At 35.1% G+C, this 21,845-nt stretch overlaps 3 protein-coding genes across 5 annotated transcripts in view; 1 reads left to right on the forward strand and 2 right to left on the reverse strand.

Moving 5' to 3' along the window:
• Nucleotides 1-3,641, reverse strand: part of LOC106142488 (caskin-2) — a 232,426-nt gene extending 228,785 nt beyond the window's left edge. For both annotated transcript variants that reach the window (XM_060946792.1, XM_060946793.1), the window contains exon 1: nt 3,354-3,641. In XM_060946792.1, the coding sequence (XP_060802775.1) occupies nt 3,354-3,369 (16 nt within the window). In that variant the 5' untranslated portion in view covers nt 3,370-3,641. The remainder of the gene's footprint in view (nt 1-3,353) is intronic.
• Nucleotides 3,642-7,160: 3,519 nt separating this feature from the next.
• LOC106142147 (probable serine/threonine-protein kinase DDB_G0286465) lies at nt 7,161-12,178 on the forward strand. Of its 2 annotated transcripts, none has more exons than XM_013343795.2 (7): nt 7,161-7,307; nt 7,411-7,575; nt 7,742-7,889; nt 8,464-8,905; nt 9,340-9,408; nt 9,659-11,507; nt 11,993-12,178. In XM_013343795.2, exons 1-7 carry the CDS (start codon nt 7,285-7,287, stop codon nt 12,150-12,152), a joined length of 2,856 nt encoding a protein of 951 aa, XP_013199249.2. In that variant the 5' UTR covers nt 7,161-7,284; the 3' UTR covers nt 12,153-12,178. The 2 variants fall into 2 exon arrangements, with proteins under 2 accessions (XP_013199249.2, XP_060802978.1); XM_060946995.1 differs by having other exon boundaries at nt 7,174-7,311.
• A 2,140-nt stretch (nt 12,179-14,318) lies between these two features.
• Nucleotides 14,319-21,746, reverse strand: LOC106142632 (heparan sulfate glucosamine 3-O-sulfotransferase 3A1). The gene is made up of 6 exons (XM_013344469.2): nt 21,312-21,746; nt 20,827-21,026; nt 20,386-20,466; nt 19,584-19,757; nt 16,269-16,497; nt 14,319-15,321 (listed from the first exon to the last, which is right to left on the reverse strand). The coding sequence occupies exons 1-6, from the start codon at nt 21,420-21,422 to the stop codon at nt 15,085-15,087; spliced, it is 1,032 nt and encodes a 343-aa protein (XP_013199923.2). The 5' UTR covers nt 21,423-21,746; the 3' UTR covers nt 14,319-15,084.
• Nucleotides 21,747-21,845: the final 99 nt, after the last annotated feature.

Raw genomic sequence — 21,845 nt, forward strand, 5'->3', positions numbered from 1 at the left:
TTTCAGCGCGACCACAATAATTGTATGATAATAGTAGGTATTGTATTCTAAGGTTAGTATTAAATCGCACTTATTAGTAAGATTAGTTTTTTAAAATATAAAACAGTAATTTATGGATTGATATTTTCTATTAAGATTTTGGTTAAAATTTAAAGTTAGGTCAATTTAATATTAGGGAAATAATTAAAAAAAAAATCGTAATTTAAGGTAAGATAATAGGATAGGTATCTTTCTTTTGTTTCTAAGTACATATTTAGATATTTTTTTACTGAGGCACATGCGAATAATATGGGAGTTAGTGTCATAATGTGTGTGTAATAATTAAATATAGTCATGCCTAGAAGACGTGGACGTTCTAACATAGGTCGTAGTACAGTGAATGCCAGAAGAACACGTTCAGCAAGAGATGAAGAATCGTTAACGGAACGTGAGGAAAGCCTCAGTCAGGCTCGGGATAGAGAAGTTATTGTGAATTGAAAATTAGTATCCAATATGTGTTGGTGCGTTGACTGTATTTGTCGAAGTAGCGGGATACACGCAAACGAAGTTGCGCGGGTCAGCTAGTTAGCCATAATAAGAATAATAAAGGCCAAGGATTTGCTTTATCAATAGTTTTGATTTACTTCAACAATCTACGCGGTAAAAGAAACCGCTGTCTCACACTGTTTTTCTGCGTCTATCTGTTTTTTTTTGCTATGTTTTCTTTTCGACATCCACGGAAGGAAATGAAGTTGATGAATGGAGTGGTCCTAATCTTTAGGACCGTAAAAAAACTATTATTATTCGAACTGCCACCAGATTTGCCGATAAAAGTAATTGACTATCAACGACAGCAACAACAGATAGGTTGATATTCTCCATCTCGGTAGTTTGTCTCTTTCAGTTGTTGACAGAAGCTGATAATGAGGCAATTCATCAGTGTGATGATCTAGATGTACTTTCTCTTGCTTCTGAAGGCATGAGCCTTTGTTGAAAGTTATCGGAGTGCATCCAGATATACTGAAGTACGATTAGTTTGGTTTACTTAAATAAATAATAAATCAATAGGTACAGCTGTAACTTCAGTTTTTGATGAATGAATTTTTATTAACATTCAATTTTTATAAACAAGTAGCTTTCGTTGTACTCGTAGGTATACCTAGTCTAGAATGTTTATGAATCATAGATGAAAAACTTGGCAGATCAAGTCGGGTAATTAACAGTAATTTAGTTATTCCCAGGTCGTAGTTATTAGTACGGAAAGATAAGTATTTACTCTGTCAATAAACAATCATAAATTTTAAGATATTACACTAGCCAAGCAGAGAGTTCATTATGAGCGATCTGTGGCCAGGCACGCGTAAAGTGTTTTTGCGACCGTAAATCCTGCCTAAGATCCTTGTCTTGAGCCAAGGTCTGCAAACTCATTCACAAGATCAAGTGGCAAAAAACTGGAGCAATGAACTAGGAGTCACGTAGGCTGCTCATCAGCTCGCGGCGCACGTAGTATCGTCTAAACTACCGCTCATTGTCAATATTGGAGAGATGTTCCGAACCACTGGTAAAATCAGTAGAGACATTATCGGATATTAGACGTATGATTGTAAGAAATTGTTTCGCTTAATGAATAACAAATATATGGATATACAAAGTAAACCTGAGCTAACGTAAAGAACCAAGCAACTGCTACAGAACCAACTTAAAACTTAGTTAATTAAAATTCTTTAAGAACGACGAAGAAGACGAGTTTTAAAGTTTCATGAGATTTCGTGATCTCAAATTGTTTGGGAAGCTACACGATTATTGCAAACAAAATGCGGCTTCACAAATTAATTGTCATCAGAATGTTATAAGCACATTCGATTCAAATCATATAATCTTATTTACCACGAGATTTTGCGGTTAACTGTTATTGTACACATAAATTAACAGAAGTGAATAGTTATGAAGTCGAGACCCTCATCTGTCTGAGTGATGGTTGTTGATTGAACGAAGTACACAGCGGAGTGCAAGGCTACAGAGTGCATCGTCGATAACCAAGATGAAAGCGTCTGTTTATTTGATTTTCTACCGCACCATGCAAGCATTTTAACTAAGCTGCGGACAATAACCCCACCGCACCATTCTATCATTCTTCCAGGTCGTAAAACTGCCGTAAGTTTCTCATTCCCATTTCACTATACAACGGCGATTTACTTGAAAAATTAAGAAGAAATTGATGCCTCTGTGAGTAAGTAAATGCGACACGAATCGCCAAGTACTCTGAATTTATCTTCTGTCGAGCATGTTATTAAAACAAATAGATATACTGCGATGTGTCTGTCGCAATAATTAAACAATAAATCTTGAAGAAACTGCCTCGTGGGCCTCCCAGCGTGTCACATGCTCCATGCCAAGGAAATGTTAGAGGCAGAGATTATAAAAGATTACATACTTTCGGGATTATGGTTGGGGTGGGTGGTGCGACACTTATCAGGTAACTTTATCTATGCCATTAACCTCGGCTTGACCGAGATATTTTTGTTGAGAAATTTTAACATTCTTACGTGATTGATGAACAAATCCACTAAGATAACACGGAAGCAAAAGTTATTGTTAATAATATATTTTTTATAATAGACCTTACAATATAAAAATCTCTATGTCATTAATTATTAATTCCACTACTAATATGTTAAAAAGCAATTAGGCTCTACCTATTAAGTAGGTAACTACAAAGTAACAGTATAATATTCAGTTGCTTCTTAATTAGGACTGAAATTACAGCTATCATATTCTGATTTGGTCTAAGTTAAGTATGCTTCGTATGAATTGGCCTCGAGGAGAGTACTGCCGGTTTTATAATCAGACGCCTTGGTGACGACCGGCGGCCATCAAACATTGTCGGATTACGTTTATAGATCATTTATGTCGGATCATCCTCGATTTCAATCAATTGTTCTCTTTGGTTGGGGGTATTTTTATAGAAAATGGCTTTCTTTTCTCTTTGACTTTTGAATCTCTCTAGACAAATTTTAAATGTTATTCATTACAGTCTGTACAAAAGCTATGTAGTGTTACAACAATTTATGCGCTTGTAAATATAGTATTCAACGCGTTATTGTCCCCCTTTTAAAAGAGCTCTACATGACCCCAAGTACACTCTTATTATTAAATTTGCAAATGTTGCCAAAGTTAAGAGAGGGCTATCAGTGTTATCGTTTTAAGAGCCTCAAACAGTGATCTCTCTGAGTAAATAGTCGTTATCTTTCACAGCCGAGCGACTGTTTTCTTAAATCTTATCTCTATGTTAGTAGGCAAGCGATCTGGTCATGCAGCAAATTCATGCAAAATGCTCCACATTCTCAATTCACATTTTGATATATGTTCCTCACCGTTAATTTTTCTCATACTGGCCCTAGACCTTCACTGCACGGCCAAAATCCTGTGCTTGTACGCGGCAACAACAAAACACATACACAGACGAAACACTCTCATTTATTCATCAAAGCACACTTGTTAACCGTCGGCGAAACGGAACGTGGCGCCTCGCCGATAAATCACAATACTGCCAACACAGAATTTGATTTGATAAGAATGAAAACACAGTAAATTGTTGATCACAAAGCGATCTACACCCACGCAACCATGTTGCGACGCGCGTCAACGCCGCGTGACTGCAGGCGTGTCGCCGGCTGACACTTTGGCGCTAGTGTAGCGGCAAGAAATGGAACTAACAGATTTGTTCAAATTGTAATCTAGATGGCGCTGTACTTAATTCGTAGTCGTGTTTTGGTTTTCATGCGAATTTATTGGAATCTACTTCCTACTTATGGTGTAAACAAATGCGGAATATTTAATTGATACAACGAACTTTTAAATAGCTGAAATAAAATTTTCTAAATTGTAGTATAATAAAATTCACCAGTTGATTTAACTCCTTATAATGTAACATTTAGTAATAGTTTTGTATTACCACTTACCTTTTATCTTAATTGACCTGTCGTTCCAAAAGCTTGCTTTGCTGTATTCACTAATTGAAAAAAACTTACTAAACCTAGAAAATCACATCACTCCGAAACTCCAAGCTTGCAATTTTCCGAGCACATAAAAAAATACACGATCCAATTCAGTTCATTGAGGACGAAAATCCGCATTGAGGCGAACGCCGGCAGGCTCGATCCACAAAATCACTGAAAGAACACCGTTTTATGTAAATCGGTAAGGTTATTGGGTTTTCCACAACACACGGCAATAATAAAAGCGCGATTTGAACACGGTTCCCCATGAATACCGACCGATAACACTATCCATCACCCCATTATCCTACGCGGCTTGAAGTTAGCAGCGAACGGGCACGTCAAAATATACCATAAATAACATTGTACGTACGGGGGTGGCGCCCTGCCCTCGCCCCCTTCGGTCGCGAGCGGCGAAAACAGACACCGTTCGATTTATATTTGATATTCCAAATGTTTTAAAATATGACTTACTTACTCTTGAAATGTATAACGACCGACTTTGGCGTGGCTTAACTTACGACTATACAATAGGGAGACGGCCAGTGAGAGACAGTCATATGAACTCGCGTAACAATACACTAAATCTCCTTCAACCCTCACTGCCTACGCCCGCCTTCACAACTTTCCCGTGACATCCCTGAGAACGCTCTTACGGCGTAAAGCCAATTAACTTAAACTTTAATGACATTTTTCCATTAAAAAGTAAGGGCTTCCCCTAGAAGGGTAACTTCCTCTTTGTCGCCAATATAAGAGGCTCTTGTAAATTACCATTAGTCACTCTATTAATATTTGATTAAAAAGTTGAATTTCATCGCGGTTTTATATATTCGCTTTTCAGCAAGTGAAACGTCAACTTGCATACAACAACCATTAGTTATCCGAAGGAAAAATGCGCTGAAAAGCAAAACCGACAAAGGATCCTTTTTAGGGACCGGGATAAGACGCGAGGCGAAGAAAAAGGAGAGCGACAATTTTTCCGGTTCATATCTTTCTGTACATTTCATTACTTCCGCTATGTATGGACGCGGCTCGGGCGAAGCCGGGCGCGTTCGGGACGCCTCGGTATTCTTCGGGAAACTCCGTAGGACTAATCGATACCCGTCAGGCATGCTACGGACGTGCTACGTCGCCGCGTAACTGCTCTACTACGAGACTACAACTTTGTAGCTTACGCTACGATTATTACGCAGACGAATTGAAAAGTTGTCGAACTTGACTCTACGAGTGGGGTTACCCCGCCGCTAGCAAAAGTCGTGTTGCACGTTTAATTGCTTCTGTACTTAGCTCATGTCGCGCCAAAGATGAGAGTAAATAGATTTGGTTTAACCACAGAGTGGATCGGGAAACGCAATCACGTCTTGTTTGTTTTCAGCGCGAACAGTTTTCAATTGAATTGTCGGCGACATAGGACGACGCAACCATACAAAACAATTGGGGCGATGAAACGGCTTTTGCAAAACATTATGCTCTACAAATGAGGTAAAATGAAATGGGTGATATGACTAGGTAACTATTGAAATTATTAAAACGAAAACAACTATGTTGTCATCGAAGTGTCATGGAAAGTTACTTTTTTTGATTTAATTTGACTTAAGTTCAACAGTATTTGACTAAATTAAAAAAAAAAACTTATTTCTAAATTAGTTAAAGTAAGGTTGCATGAAGTAAAGGAGCACTTTTCTTCTCTTGACCCATAAATGTCGTAGAAGGCGACTAAGGATATACGCACATTAATAGCGATAGTAAAGCTTGCATGCTTCTTTTCTCCAGTGTATTGTAAGTGTAAATCAAACGAAAGGCTTATAAACTTAGAGTGTTACTCGTAAGCAATGGGCGTGCAACCTGTCAGTATTTGAATCTCAATTCCCTCATTGAGTTTTTTCGAGACTTTCCACTCTGTCTATCCCGTGTGTGGAATAAAGATGTGATGTAGTATGTGTCTAAGTGTATATAAGTCTAAATAACTCGCAAAAAAAATTTTACTCATTACTCTAATCATAGGGAAAATTTTCATACATGCATAAAATCACGTCAATATCTCTTACGGGGTAGACACAGCCAGAGTCAAAAGTCTTGAAAAGACTGAAAGGCCACGTTCAGCTGTATGGCCCAATGATGGAATGAAGATTCCAATAATGACAGCCAAGGTCTTATTTGAATCTTAATACCATCATTGTATGCTTGTTCACTGCTGCTAAGGAGAATACCAAGTTTATTAGCCAATCCCTTGATTGACCATTACAATTTGCACAGAAAACGAAGCATCTGGCACACACGTTCTTTTTCTATTACTTGCCAGACCAGAATGGAAATTTGCAATAATTAAGACGCAAAATTAACTTCATTCTCTTAGCACGGACAACTAACTGTCGGTGGACAACCACTTTATTTTCAAGACTGTTGAGCCACGGTCAGCTGATAGAATTAAAATTCAATTACAGGATGCTTTTGCTGTCCTTTCGCCTAAAATAAGAATCCCTAGTTTTCTTGGGAACGCCTTTCCCTTAATTGTCTTTAAAAATCTGCGTAGGAAGAGAAGAAAAGAAACAGCAAGAAACAGCTGACACACACATTCATCGCCTTTTACGACATTCATGGGAAAGAGATGGAGTGGTCCTATTCTAAAGAGCTGGGAACAACGCGACACGCATACACTAGGCATTTGAACTTTGAAAAGCTAAGTTTTTTATCAAATAAACTTGATAAATACTCATCTACTGGACCAGTTTTAATGAAATTTGGCACAAAGATAAACTAGATCTTCAGAAATATAGGAAACAGCATACCCGCAGATGTGAAGCCACGGGCATAATTCTAGAAAAAGAATGTTTTTGCGACTATTCTATTTATTTTTATATAGCATCTAACTTAAATATAATAATAATGAGAAACTAACAAAAAAATTAGCAACGTTTCAGAAAAAAAAAATCGATTTGTGTAAAAATTCTTACACATCCAATTCATGATCTTGTTCAAGGGTGCACCCCGGGCTTCTGTCTGTCTGTCAGTCTGTGAGGATGGAAACGGGACCAACGCCGCGAGAAAGAAAAATTTGGAGGGACAAAGTAAAGCACAAAAGGTTCCTTTGTCTAAAGCTGAAGCACAATTATAACAAAATCTGTCGTTGTCAAATCTTGACAGTTGACACGTTGACAGATTGTGCTGTCAGTACAGCAATGTCATTCCGTAACTTGTCTCGTTTTTGTGTTTTCAGGATTTAATTTTGTAAATTTCTGAAATAAATATGTTTCTTATTTTGCTTCTGCGTTAAAATTAAGTAAAAACATTACCACCGTAGTTTATCATGAATAAACCCAGACTACTATCGTAGGTATTTTGTGAATTATAACACGAACATTGAAATTAAATTTAGACTGATAAATAATGAAATTTATGATCACCTACCTAACTCTCAGCTTAATATTTTTAGTGGAGAAGAAATAGTCAACAAAGGAGCGACAAAAGCCATTGTCTCTCTGCCAGAAATCGGTCTCAAAGATGTCACGCCAAACGGGTCTTGGTTAGAGCAAAAACAAATACAATCTGCATTAGATGCCAGAAAACAACTTATAGAAGTAGAAAGGATAGAAAAATGGTAAATCATCCCTTATTTAATTAGTATAAGTAAATTAAAATTGCGGAATCGTCAGTCATTCCCTTTTTCATATAATAAACACCATATATTATGAGACTGAAATCCTAAGAGAGAGAAGAGAGGGATAAATATAAACACTTATTTAAGATTGAAACAAACATTACAGGGGTACCCTAAGCCACGCCATATGGCGGGAAGACCTCATGCTAGCAGAGGTGACAAAGCAAACCGGTGGGTACTGGCAGTACCTGGGCCACCACAGCGGTAAAGTGCTATACTTGAATCCTGAAGAAGCACTGTACTTGATGGAAGTGGTAAGTGACCATATACTTTATTCCATGGGTTCATCTAGAAACTGTGATATCTCTTACTTTGATACGTCTTATCTTCTCACTCTCTTTTGCTTTGGTTTACCTAGGAGATAGAAATATAAGACATATGTTTGAGAGATGTCAAGATATCTGTAAACAATTGCTGCAGTTACCTAATAAATATATTATTTTTTTGCGCCTTTTCAAACTTTGTGAATAATCCCACTGATGAAGTTAATGTTTATTAAGACAATCCAAGTTTTAATTATTGTATGACTTTCCCATGTCTTTGTGTGTACGCTGTACAATTTCACTTTCAGCAGGAACTTGCTTTTTAACTGTAAGAACTTTGGACACAAGACTAGTATTGTTGTGTTACTATTGGAAATGTGATTAAATGACAATGAAGAGACTTTAAATATTGTTAGTGATATAGTCTGTGCCCAAGCGCATAGCATTGGTATATGAGTATATATATACTTGGGCTGTATCAGCCTATAGTTTACTTCTAAAACCTTTAACAAATTCTTTTACTCAAAACTTGATGTGCTAGCATTTTCTTTACTCTTTTTTTCAGAACTGCCTACATCTTCAGTTCAATGATGTCACAGTGTCCCTGCAGCAAGCTTATTCTTTACTTCTTCGTGGCCAAGTGTCCATCTTGCAATACAAAGTATATGCCTCTCTAAGTAGATTAGGATATAAAATATTTAGATTTATTGAACCTAAGACAGGAAATGAAACAAATTTAGATACACTTGAAAAAGTCAAAGTTAATGTCATTAACAATGATAATGATAAATCTAAAGTAAATACTGAAGCAAAAATTGTATCTGACAATTCTGATGAAGTTATTGTAAATAATAAGCAAAACGATTTTGATTTAGAAAATGCTACTACTGATGTTAAAAGTGATGATGTAGTTTTTAAAGAGAGTGAAGTTCCTCATGATGAAAATATGGAAGAGACTGCAGCTGAAAATATAATTTTTGAGGCAAATGATCTGGCAATAGTTAAGGGTAAGTTGTATTAAGTTGATAATTCTTTGATTGCTTATATAGTTAAAAGTTAATGTCATCGTCATCAATGAGAGTTTGTTGGTTGAACAGTCTAGGTATTTAATTGAAAAAGCATAAAACATCAACAAACCTACATGGTCAAGCAACTTGATGTGTAACAATGATTCAATATGAGTTTGTTTCCCCTGAAAAGATTACAGAGGTCAGATGGGTGTAAAAATCTGACTAGCCTTACCACAAATCGTGGTCACAGTCGCAGACTCGAGAGAGGTGAAAATGTGACCAAGAATAACACCAGGAGGATGATGAGATTAACTAGTAAATACTAGTACTAAACTAGTAAAGTAGTACTAAACTTCACAATTGTTATCTTGTAGTTATATGCTACCAAAAATTATAAGGTGAAGATTTATCTTTTTCATAACTGATTTCAGATAATGAGATTCAAATTATGGCACAGAATGAGTCTATGGAAACTGATAGTGACAAGATTGTAAATTGTGGTGAGTAGTTATTGTCTAGTGATGAGTTATAATCATGCTTAGTGTTACCACAAAATAATGACATATATCTAGAAACGTTAAGGTTATGTAAGTACGTTAGAATTCAATTGATATCTTGAAATATGCACCATGTTACTCTTCAACAACCAACAAAGCGAGGTTTCTAATGAAAGAAACTCTTGCACCAGAACTCTCTTTGCTTAGTTTGAGCCATTGTGTAGTCTTAATTATAACAATTCTTAATTTTCAGATGAAAACACACCTGCATCAAACAATGTAAATAATGCAATTAACTCCAATAGTCATAAAGAAACAGTACATGACTCAGAAAATACTGCAAACACTAGTCTAACAAATAATGCCAAAAATAACAAAGAAGTTAACAAAATTAATAGTAAAATATTTTTTTTACAAAAGCGCAAACTTAAGAGTCAGAGCCCAAAAGACATCCACAAATATTTCGAAAGCATTCCTGAATTAGTACAAAAAGAAACTGTAACAGTCATAGTGCCAACAGAACATTTGCCAGATGGAGTTAATCCTAGGTACGCTAGTTATGAAATCAACTTAAATAATGTGAGAACAAGAAATAAAAGTTCGTCACAATCAGATACTAATACATTTGCTGCTAATGATAGAACAGGGTATAGAGTAGAAAGCACGCTTTCAACTCAGCAAAGCAATAATCAATATTACAATTCTCATGATCGTTTTATTCGCCAACCTTTCTTTAATCAATTCCAGTTTTGGAGGCCACGAACCAATTGGAACTCTTTTTCTTATAACATTTTTACCCAAAGGCCGTTTATAAGGAACACGTTTTTCGCAACTAGGTTTCAGTTTTTTCCTAGGCAATTCACAAATTTCAGACCTAGATTTCACTTCTTTCCTAGGAATTTTAATTACGCTAGACCCTCTAACAGTTCTGCAAACACAAGGCCTGATAATAACACAGATTTTACCACAAACAACTCTAGTTCTTCTCGCAAACGTACAAGAGATGGAGAACAAATTTTACGTTTGAATACAATAAAGAACTTGGCAGCGAATATTAAAACAAAAAGATTGATCCGAGAAAGTATCAATATTGGTATAGTGGAGTTCCTACAAAATCTGATTAGAATTTACAATGGAAGATATCAAACCAGAATTCGTCTCACTGATGATTTTGAAATTGACGATAATGAGAACATTGTTGAAACAATCACACTTGATGACGATGAAATAGCTGTAAAAATACCAAGAAGAGAAGAAAGTGATTCATTTGAAGAAAACTTTAGTAGTATTCAACAGATGGCTACTAAATTAAAGGAACTTGAAGATAAAGAGTCAGCTACACCACAACATAGAAGAGCATTATCAAAAGTGGTCAGAACATTTAACGACTCTTATAACGCAGATATTAATATAAATGAAAGTTATGAAGTTGTGGATCGTCGGCACATAGTTCTAGATTCGAGTTCGGATTCAGACTGTGTTATAAAAGAAGCCGAAGTTAAGAAAGACACAAAAAAAGTTAGAAAGAAGGTTAGGAATCCTTTCAATTTACTCAAGAACCTTGCTGAGAAAAGTAGGCAAATAGCTTGTTGTAGCAAAGAAATTGAAGAAATTGCAAATGAAGAAAGTGAAAATAAAGAAGAGAAAGGATATAGCGAAGAAATGAAAAGGTCATTCAAAAGTTGGCTGCCAAAAAGCGACGATTTCGGTAGAGCTGAAGTTGTGCCTAAAAGTTTAATGCTTGCCCGAATAATCGAAGCTAATAAACAAACTTTTTTATATGACTTCGTCAAAACTCAGATTTGCAAGTTTGCAAATTGGTTAGATGTTAAAATATCTTTTCTGGAAAATATGGAATACGCAGCTGCTCTATTTAATGATGAACATGTGATGGAAAACAGCCCTGATTGGAACTCTATTATCAAACCAGAAGATTGCAAGGACATGTCTTCTGTGCTAAATAAATTGAGTATAATATCTAATAACAGTGATGTTAATCCAGAAACAAGTCTTAGAATAGACTTTGATGTGTACAACAAAGATGTTAAACATTTTAAGAAAAGCAATTTACCTAAACCTCATTTTAGAATCATTTGTATAAAGTAAGTGTTCCATAATTATTATTTTTTTATTATAAATTTGACACTACACCCTCTTATCATTAGTCCTAGATCCTGGAATGGTAAGTTAAGAATGAATAAGCTTCTCCCATACTCCTCAACCTTGCAGGAAAGCCTAACCGTTGGATAGTTTTAACATCAATTTGCCCGACTGCTTATTTTTTTCTCTATGTAAGATACAGAATTCTGCTGCATGGTTTCCGGCACTTTAGAATAAAATCACTCCATATCTTTCCCATGGATGTCATAAAAGCCAACTTAGGGATAAGCTTATAAACTTGGGATTTCCCTTGTAGATGATGGACTTGCATCATGTCACTATTTGAATCTCAATTCCATCTTAAAGCCATACACCTGACGTGGCCTTTCAGGTTTTCAAAACAGTTTGCTCTGACTTGCCCGCGAGAGATATAGTCGTGACTATATGTATGTACGTAGAATAATCAATATTTTTATTATATTTTCAGGCAATCATCAGAATTCCCTCCCGGGCCAGACGTGGCCGCACTTCACGCCCGACATGGCGACGTGCCTATAGTATTCGCGATTGTAGGCGCATCTGTGTCCTATCTACAAATAAATCCTGTAAAGTTACCTATGTATATAGCTGAGGAAGAATCCACGTGAATGAAATTTGTATTATGTGTAATATATTGGTGTTTTATAAATAGAAAATATTTAGTTTCAGTTCATTCAGTACTAGCTACCTGCCCCGACTTCGCACGGGTAGAATTTATAGATATAAAGCTTGCTTGGAAAACCTCTTTTTCCAACATATCAAACAGGAACAAAATCCGTCCACAACTTTCTGAGATTAACGCATACCAACCGACAGATAAGGGGACTATAATATGTACTAATGCACACATGTTACAATCGAAAATATATCTTAAAAAAATTATTAACCCCGATTCGAAACCTAAACCCATTCACACTATAACGATGGAATGAATTTGCATCATCAGAACAATGAAAATGAAACAAATTTTACCGATTAAAATTTATTTAACAATAAATTGTTATTACAAAAGGTATTTAAAGCTGATATCTTACTAAGCGACTACGTGGCACGTGATAAATGGATGGCATAGTGCGAATTTAACTATCTACTTAAAATTAAATCTACATATTGTGCTACTATAAATTTTATGAGAAACGATATTATGGCATCGGATTTTATGTCTGAAAATTCCAGCCTTGACTAACTCTGTGTGTAAGTTGATTTTTAATAAGATTCCTTACGCACATTACATACATATCTCTTCCGTGGAACATTTTCCGTTCAGTGAGAAATTTCACAAACGTTTGGCTTGCCACCGCCATTTCAGTTCAACTTATTTATTTTCAAGTCTGAACTCTCTGATATGTTAAATTATATTTGATAAAGTCTATTTATATCATGCCTAGGAACATTATCACCTATATTGCGAAAGCAAAAGTATGTAGCAGTTTTGGTAACTATAGCTAGGAAATTGAGTACAATTCAAGTGTCATCATTTTAAAAAGAAAATGGAACCTCATTTGATGGTTTGCGGTAATGGCTGGAAAAAAAGTCTAGATGAAAAAAATAAATGGAAAAAAACGAAAGACTTATAAAGAAATAAATTCAGTAGGTACATAGGTAATTATTTAGTTCATCATTTTTAATTCAAGAATATTATTAAAATGTGTTCCATATTTATATACCTCTATATGATAATATTAGAAATTATAGTGAAAATTACACGGATACTTTGTTATTTATACCGACACCACATGTCTTAAAATTACATAGATTAGCAGTACAACAGATTGATTATGACAAAAAGAAAATGTGGCGCCCTGCAGTGGCGTATATTGGTAACCAATTGTGACTATTTGCGGGGTTATTGACGACTTTAGCTCTGAGTTGTAGAAAGATAATTACAAAGAAAAAAGATAGGGGTTACGTTTGGGAATAGAGTGAAGAGGGCTCGCAATTCACGCTACCAAAGGGCTCTACTCATGTTGGATAATTACCGTCCTAGCTTTAGTTAAAAAAAAGTTACAATCCTTCTAATATTACTTATTTACCGGCATTATTAACTTAACACTTATATTATATCCTCACTCAACGTTACTTCATTTTTCGTTTACTTAACACAACCATCGTTTTATTTATATCTTGAATTAATTTGACAACATTCGCATTGTTTTTACAAATAACATTTCCGTTTTGGGTTGGAAATAAAACTTAAAAAATAAAAATAATATTTACTTATGTATTCATTTGCCAAAATGAACCTAATAGTGACAGACCTATGTGATAAATAGGTATAGTACGTAAGTACTAAGGTAACAATAAAATATCGTATTGTTGTCAATTAAATCGCCTTATTACGGTTTTTCTTAATCAAAATTTACAATGTATTAAATAATTACATACCTATATGACATTGAATTTGAATATTATATCGACATTTTAACAATATAAATTAATGTAAAATCGAATTCGAATCAAGAAAAAAATTGAAATTAATTAGAATTTTATACAAGGATATTTAACAAAAAAAATTTGAACTCGGTTTCTTTCACAAAAAATCTATATTTTTTGTTTCAAGTACCTATAGTGTAGTAAGTGAGTATCACAGAAAAGAAAATCTAAGATGATAAAAAATATGTTAAAATAAATATTCTAATATATATAAAATTGAAAAATACTTACAGAAGGTGACTTATTAAAAAAAAAATGCTTGACCCAATTGGGACTTAATACAATCAACCGCTCGAGTTCACGATTATTTTTAATATACTTAATATACTTATATTTAGCAGATTAAATTACATTGTTCAAACATTGGCTACATTTTCAACAGCAGACCAAAACGCAGCTATTTACTAAATTATCCTTCTGATACGGACTGTATATACGTTAAAAGCTACCAAAATTATGAACCTAGCAATTGTACTCTATTACTTAAATGAATAAGTCCATAATCGTATAAATTATGTAGGTAGTCGAAAAATCTTAAAAATGATATAAATGGAACACTTATGAGGAATGCTCAATCGCCTAGGAACTGGAAAGCGCCTACGTTAAATTAGTAACTTATTATAGTTACCTTTATCACTAATCTAGCTTGTTCCCGCGACTTCGTCCGCCTTAAATCCCTACAAACTTACGTCGATATGCATTGATTACCAATGTTACCTAGTTTTACACAAAAAATAAGGTGTCACCATTTTTTCACGATATTTTGTTAATATGTCCACCACGTTTTCCTTTTTAATCCTTTTATAAGTTAAAGACTAAAAGTCTCTTGTTATATTCGCAATTCTTCACTCAGGAAGCTGGGACATTCAGAAAAAAATATAGCTATGAAAAAAGTGGTCTTCCTATGCAGAAGTACCTACATATTTTTTAATTCAAGGAACTGTATTGTGTCATGTTTCTTTTGTGCCATAAAGAGTTTGCACGCTTAAGACAAAATAGGCTAGGTACTCACAAATAGTATACCAATAAAAATCATAGTCCTATACCTATTCCGATATTTATGGACCTTGTTGACTCTCAGACAAAACTTAGAACTTAAAATACAGACTAAGGCCAGCCAAAATTGATACCGGACAATTGATAAAACCGTTCATTGAATGGCCTGTAGAAATCCCTTAGTCTCTCAATGGCGACGGGGTCGATATGTGGGTGATTCCTGCCTTTGGTCTTCCCGAGGCAGTGCGGAGTGGAATGTACCTCGGATTTGAGGAGGCAAGGGAATCCTTTCGTCGAGTTAAAATAGAAATTCTTCTCGGTGATCACCCTCTTTAGGCCTAGGAAATCCTGAAATATAAAGTACTTTGCATAGAGGTGATAAAAAATCTAATAATGTCCCCTAAAAGACGTGACCATGATTTACATATTTTAAAACATGTAAATAGTATGCTTAAATAATAACTTTTCTTCATAACTAGGGTTCTTGAACTCCAGAAACCAGTGGCACAGTGACAAGCCTTTAACCATTAATCAAAATAAGAATCTGCAGAACATCCTTTACTATTTAATGGGAATCTGCTGAATGCCCTTCTTCTATTAAAAGGAAATCCATTACCCATCTACTACCGCCCAGTGAAGATGAGTAGAAGAGTAAATTACGTGAACCCTCTTCATTTCCGCCGCTAGATCCAGCAGCTCTCCATTGATCAATTGTAGCCTTAACCTTGGGAACCTCTTCATCCATCGCCTCTAAAGTCTGCACTACACTTCAAGCTAAAAGAAGCTCATCCAATACTGATAACATTCCCCTAAATTAGTATCTCCAACGTTGTATCATTGGTTACACTGATGATCGACGCACTTCTTCGAGTGGGAGACTTGTAAGACAACGGCGAGTATTGTTTGGGCAAAATGTCAGACTGGAGGACATTTCGATCATGACCAGAGATCGGAATAGGTAGATTGATTTTATGTACTTGCATCATGAATTACCATAGAAAGCATAACATGGATAAGCCTCTTTTCCGGGATTCCATTTCAGTACTTACACTTACAGTAAACTACATTGTCCGCGGGTAACATAGGACTACAATTTACGTGAACGAAGTCGGGGGAAAACAGCTACCAATAATATATTCTTCATCCCACTTGTTCATTCTGGAAAAAATCTTAATAATTTACAAATCCCGCAATCCCGGGCGGAAGCATGTCCATATTAATATATATGTTTCAGTTCATTGACCCCAATTCAATCTACCTATTCCGATCTTTAATCATGACCAAGTAAATAATACCTGAACCCTCTTCATTTCCGCCGCTGGATCAGTGATCAGCCTCTCGCCATTGATCAGTAGAAGCCTGGATCTTGGGAATCTTCTCAGCCATCGCCTCAAAGGTCTGCAGTACACTCCGAGCCTGACCGGCGGCCATGATGCGTTGACTACCGACCACGGAACTCCGTCCCAACCGACTGTGCTGTTCACGAGCGCTAAATCTTCGAATCTTGGTAGGCTGGGTCTTTTGCTGTAAATAAATCAAAAATTTTGCTGATTATTTAATTTCATAATACATAGATCATGGATGGTTATCTTATAGGGTAAAGTCAGGATAGATGCCGCAGTGGGATAGGTGCCTCGTTTTCTAGAACTCATATTTCCCAAATAGCTACCTACGTTTTAATAAGTTAAAACGGGAGCGAAGTCTCCGCACACCTCAATCCCTGCAAGTGCGTCGCTGAAAGTGGACGTATTTCGCTCGTGTGTGCAATAATCTCCGCAGCTAACGTGTCAAACAGCTCGGACTTTATTTATGTAAGTATTTACAGCTTCATAACTTTACAAGTACTAATTAGTTCCATATAATTTTTGTTATACCAGTACACAGGTTATTAAATTACACATCCATATTAAGATAGTTGTTGTTTTGTGTTTATTTTATTAAAAATATATAAGGGCATCTATCCATATCAAAAAGGATAGTTGCCTTGATTTTTCGCGGTATAGGTGCCCCTAACAGTGTCTATCCCTCATATCTTTATACATTATAAATTAATATATTTTCTATGTTTTATAATTTTTCTTGCATTAGTTTTTAGATACCTAGCATACAAGAAAAAGAAACACCTTCAAAATTTTTGGTCGAAGCATCACCAATACCACAAATTCCTTTAACAATGTCTAAAAGGGTAAAACAATCTGCAGATATTCTTAATACAGAAGAAAAAAATAAAAAAAAGAACTATACATATTGCTGAATGAAAAAAATTACAAATACAAACTATGTTAGATAAAAAAAAAGAATAAAACTGAAAAGAAAGTAAAAACTAATTAAAACAAGACTGATACTAAAGAAAAAGGAAAATTAAAGGAGGCAAACAAAGAAACCAAAGATAAAGAGCGAGTTAAGAGAGTTTATAAAAGAAAAAGGAGAAATACTTATTATAAAGATGACTACAGTGAGACTGATTTTAGTGAGAAAGAAAATTATAATTAAGTTAAAGTAAGTAAAGGAAGAGGAGCTCAAAAAAGACAAAGTATTTATAATTCAAGTAGTGATGGTGGAGATTATCCACTAATTAATTGTAAAACGAAAGGAAAGAAAACCAAAGGTTTACCTGTTAAGAAAACTAACAAAGACAAACAAAAAAGCTTTGAAGATTGAAACGAAATAAAAAGTTCACGTAAAGGCATATCATTTTAAGTTCAAATAGCAAAACTGAAGATAAACCAGCTACTTACTCTAAAATGATAGAAGAGAAATGTAAAGATTTGTCTGTGAAGAAAAATAAGAGAGAAAAGCACGGTAGCTCTAAACATACAGATGATAATAATTGCATAGAATGCTTTGACAGCTATGAAAATACAAAATCGAAATCCGATTGGATTCAGTGCATTTCATGACAGAAGTGGTTGCATGTAACCTGCACACCATACACAAATTATTGCTCAAGATGTGGAAAAGAGAGATTCTGAGTACATGTTGATTTTTAAACTTTTATTACTTACTATTAAAAATTGTTCATTCTTTATGATTATTTTACTTGAAGATAATTTACATAACATGTTGATTGATATGCCTCAATAAAACAAATTTTAATCATGCATATTTCTATTTTTTATTCCATACGGCATCTATCCCACATCATGGGCATCTAACCTCCTTAATATTTTCATGGCGGGGCATGTATCCATATAGGGTAGGCACCTATCCTCAAAAAATGGGTCTGCAGAAACTCATTTTTTGCCCAACCAGTGATTTCTAGGCCATCTAAAATAAGCCGTAATGTAAGAAAAAAGACCAAATAAGTAATATTGAAAGTATTTTGAAACGATATTTTATTAGATTTGAAATAACAAGACAATTTCAAAAAGTGAGGCATCTATCCTGACTTTACCCTATGTTGCTTTATTATTTTGTAAATAAAGCTTAGTTTGTTGACGCAGATAAACTTGACCTTCTACCCAATATCAACCAACGCGGGTTAGTTTATTTGCCAATGTGTACTACGAAATTGCCTATTTGTTGGTGATTTCAGTTCGCGTTAAAATATCAGTTTCTTAGTATCGTGAAGTTAGAAGCTCAAAATTTTAAAAATAAATTATTCAATAAGTATTATGGGACACTTCATATCACTTTATAATTGTCATATCTTTTGGTTTCAAAACATTGGTTGACGTCAAATACATTACTTAAAACTTAGTTTACTGCCATTTCCAAAGCGTCAGTGCAGAAGAAGCTTTAACAAACTGCTCTGCAGCATTTTCTTCAACAACGTCAACGTCACAATTATTCGAACTTAGAATAGAAATGTGGACGAGAGAATACATTGTTGTGATTAATTGACCTACCTCTATGAAATTCAAATAATAAAAAATAATATATTTTTTTTATGTAGTTAAATGGATTTATTTATCAAAATATTACAAAATATTCACAACAGCTTCGTCAACATCAAGGTAATACAAAATAGAAACAATCACCAAACAAACAAATACATTTAATCAAAAATACCACCCCGGACTGCACCCGGCTCAAAAGTACCCATTAAACTTGCCGCATTCCCTCTATGGATAGCTATGGAGAGCCTTTGCACCAGGTACCATCCCGAGCGGTAGTTATAACCACGTGCCCTTAAACGCCGTCCTATCTCACCAATAAAGAGCCTCGCCTGAGGACACCATGGACCGGCTGTTTCTACGGCCACCGGAACAAACTCATACTGAGTTGTTAGAACCGAGTAGGTATTTATTATTTTTTTTATTGTATGGCAATTTTAAATAGATTTATGTACAGAGTGCACTGCATTTTGATTTAGGTTAAAATCAAACTACAATTCTATACGAGGTTCCTGTGCAAAGCTTCAAGCCAGATGTCGGCTCGTGTATAACTGAAAGGACCTTTGAGGACTGTAGTGTTGAGATAGCATCTATTTATACTTTTGATAATAATCCACACAAACCTGTATGTAATATAATTTACGACTCTATTAGCACCTTGTGTTAAATTTAAGACTGTCCGTTACAATGGGACTGATATGTCTTTAAAACAAAAGTCCCTTATTTAAAAAAAGATTTAAAAAAAAAAACAAAAAAAAAACTTTAAAAACTTACCTAGCTGATTGCGTGTAGTCACTGATCGCCCTTGTGACCGGGTCTCTGACCACGGCCAGCAGTTTGACCGCCGGGTTCATGGCGAACACGCGGCGGGGCGCTGACCTCGTCACCCAGTAAGATGGCGTCTTCTCCATCGTGATCTGACCGGCAAGGGTCGGGGGCATTTTGTCCCTGGAAAGTGGGAACACAGAATTATATAAATACTAAAGCAATAAGTATGTAAAACAAAAGCCTGTTAAAAGGCACAAGTATACATACATACGGTCACGTCTATACAGAGCCAACAGTCTTGAAACGACAGATAGGCCACGCTCAGCTATTTGGTTTAATGATAGAATTGAGATTCAAATAGTGACAGGTTGCTAGTCCATCGCCTAAAAAAAGAATCCCAAGTTTGTAAGATATCCCTTAGTCGCCTTTTACGACATACATAGGAAAGAGATGGAGTGGTCCTATTCTTTTTTGTACTGGTGGCGAGAACCAAACGGCACACATGATTTTAGCATAAAAGGGAGAAAATGAGGAAATACATTAATGTTCTTGACCCTGGTAGCTAAGAAGAACTACCTAGTGTGCGCTAAGAAAAAAAAAATACTACCTATCCCGCGCAGATTAAATACTTAGTCAATCGAGGGAAATAAATAAACTTTGTTATAAATATGGGCTCTGTCTTCCCCATAACCAAACAAAAGCATTTTTTTTTAATAATCTTCATTTTTGTTTTAAAAAGTTCGATTTTTGCCGCAGTGACAATTTTATGTGAAAAAGTTGGAAAAACAATAATTTTTCACTAACATACCTGTACCATTCGAAACCCTTGTGGTAATATTTATCGAAAAAGTGAACTTCTGATCCTGCAGCCCTAACATCAGGATGAAGTCTGAAACATAAAATAATATGGTTTATAGTAAAAATTAGGTATATTTCGAACACTTTACGGAATAAAAAATACAGTATACCTACCTATATGTTAAAGTATATTCATAAATACCTAGGTTTAAAAATCTACTATCTTATTTTAGATAAACATTTTATGAAATGAGAAAGGGTTTCTGTTTTTTAGGAAAAGGCTGTTTTCGGTACACTTGTGGCTCTATCTACCCCGGAAGGTATAAAGACGTGATATATGTATGAAAAAACGGAAGTTTGCCAAGAAATGGGACACGTAAACGAGCTACGAACATAAACGTGGTTCCATATAGATCTGAATTTATTCCGGTTTCTTTGGTATAATTCTTACCTTAGAAATTCTAAGAGGGCCCTAGTTCCGCACTTCTTAACGCCTATGACCAATGCGTCCGGCAGCCTCTTCGTGGCTACATCTTGTAAATTCCTGTATTCGCTCTCACCCCAACTAAATCCTAGATAAGAGGCGAAATGAGCAGTAGCACTCTTGTAATGCGATATGTGTCTTCGTAAAAACTGATATTTGAGCGCGAACTGAAATCATCAACAAATAGATAATTACGTAGTAAACATTGGCAAATCCAGATATAAAATTACGAGATTGTGAACATACAAGTGGCAAATAAACTAACCCGCGTTGGTTGATATTGGGTAGAAGGTCAAGTTTATCTGCGTCAACAAACTATAAGCTTTATTTACAAAATAATAAAGCAACTGTTTTTAATTTTAATAAATTTGCTAAATATAGCTAATCTATCTAATAATTAATTTATTACACTTACGGACTAAAATAATAAAATAAGTTTATTAAGTACCTACCTTCCTTTCGTCAACTAAACAAGAATTCAGTGCATAGAATAAATATAATAGAAACAATAATATGAAATAAATAAACATAGTTCGTTTCGATAGAGCCGGTGTCCATTTCATTGCTATGTTTCGAAATCATTTGTAATGATTTCATTTCCCCGCGTTAATAAACTTTTAACATGATCATACGAAATATTGTAGGTATTCTAAATAAACTCCAACCAAACAGAACTCACTGCAGTCATTCAATATTTACTGCAGTGTTTTAGTTCGACATTTTTATTTTAATCACGCGATCAATGTATTTCCCGGGATCAGATTAAACAACGGGGCGGTAAAGCGCAAACGCGGTAATACGTTCTTAAATTTTCCACTACTGAGAGAGGCACAGGAAGTATTGATAAGACAAATCATTCAAAAGGTAGTTCAATTCCGCTTCCGCCAATTTCCTATTGGACCTACGCACCGAACCAAACATTCACACACCTTCACTGGGGCGAAAAGATATACTATTTTCTGTATTGTCTATGGTATAGTGTGAAA

This window comes from Amyelois transitella, chromosome 12 (assembly GCF_032362555.1).
Source record: "Amyelois transitella isolate CPQ chromosome 12, ilAmyTran1.1, whole genome shotgun sequence".
Lineage (NCBI taxonomy): Eukaryota > Metazoa > Arthropoda > Insecta > Lepidoptera > Pyralidae > Amyelois > Amyelois transitella.

Excerpts from the sequence above, each read along its gene's own strand:
- LOC106142147 (XM_013343795.2), top strand. The coding sequence starts at position 7,285 with ATGAATAAACCCAGACTACTATC. Across the intron at positions 9,409-9,658 it reads TGACAAGATTGTAAATTGTG|ATGAAAACACACCTGCATCA; the intron begins GTGAGTAGTTAT and ends CTTAATTTTCAG. Across the intron at positions 11,508-11,992 it reads TTTAGAATCATTTGTATAAA|GCAATCATCAGAATTCCCTC; the intron begins GTAAGTGTTCCA and ends TTATATTTTCAG.
- LOC106142632 (XM_013344469.2), bottom strand. The coding sequence starts at position 21,422 with ATGAAATGGACACCGGCTCTATCGAAACGAACTATGTTTATTTATTTC. Across the intron at positions 20,467-20,826 it reads GCCCTCTTAGAATTTCTAAG|ACTTCATCCTGATGTTAGGG; the intron begins GTAAGAATTATA and ends TTTATGTTTCAG. Across the intron at positions 19,758-20,385 it reads AAGGGTTTCGAATGGTACAG|GGACAAAATGCCCCCGACCC; the intron begins GTATGTTAGTGA and ends CCCACTTTCCAG.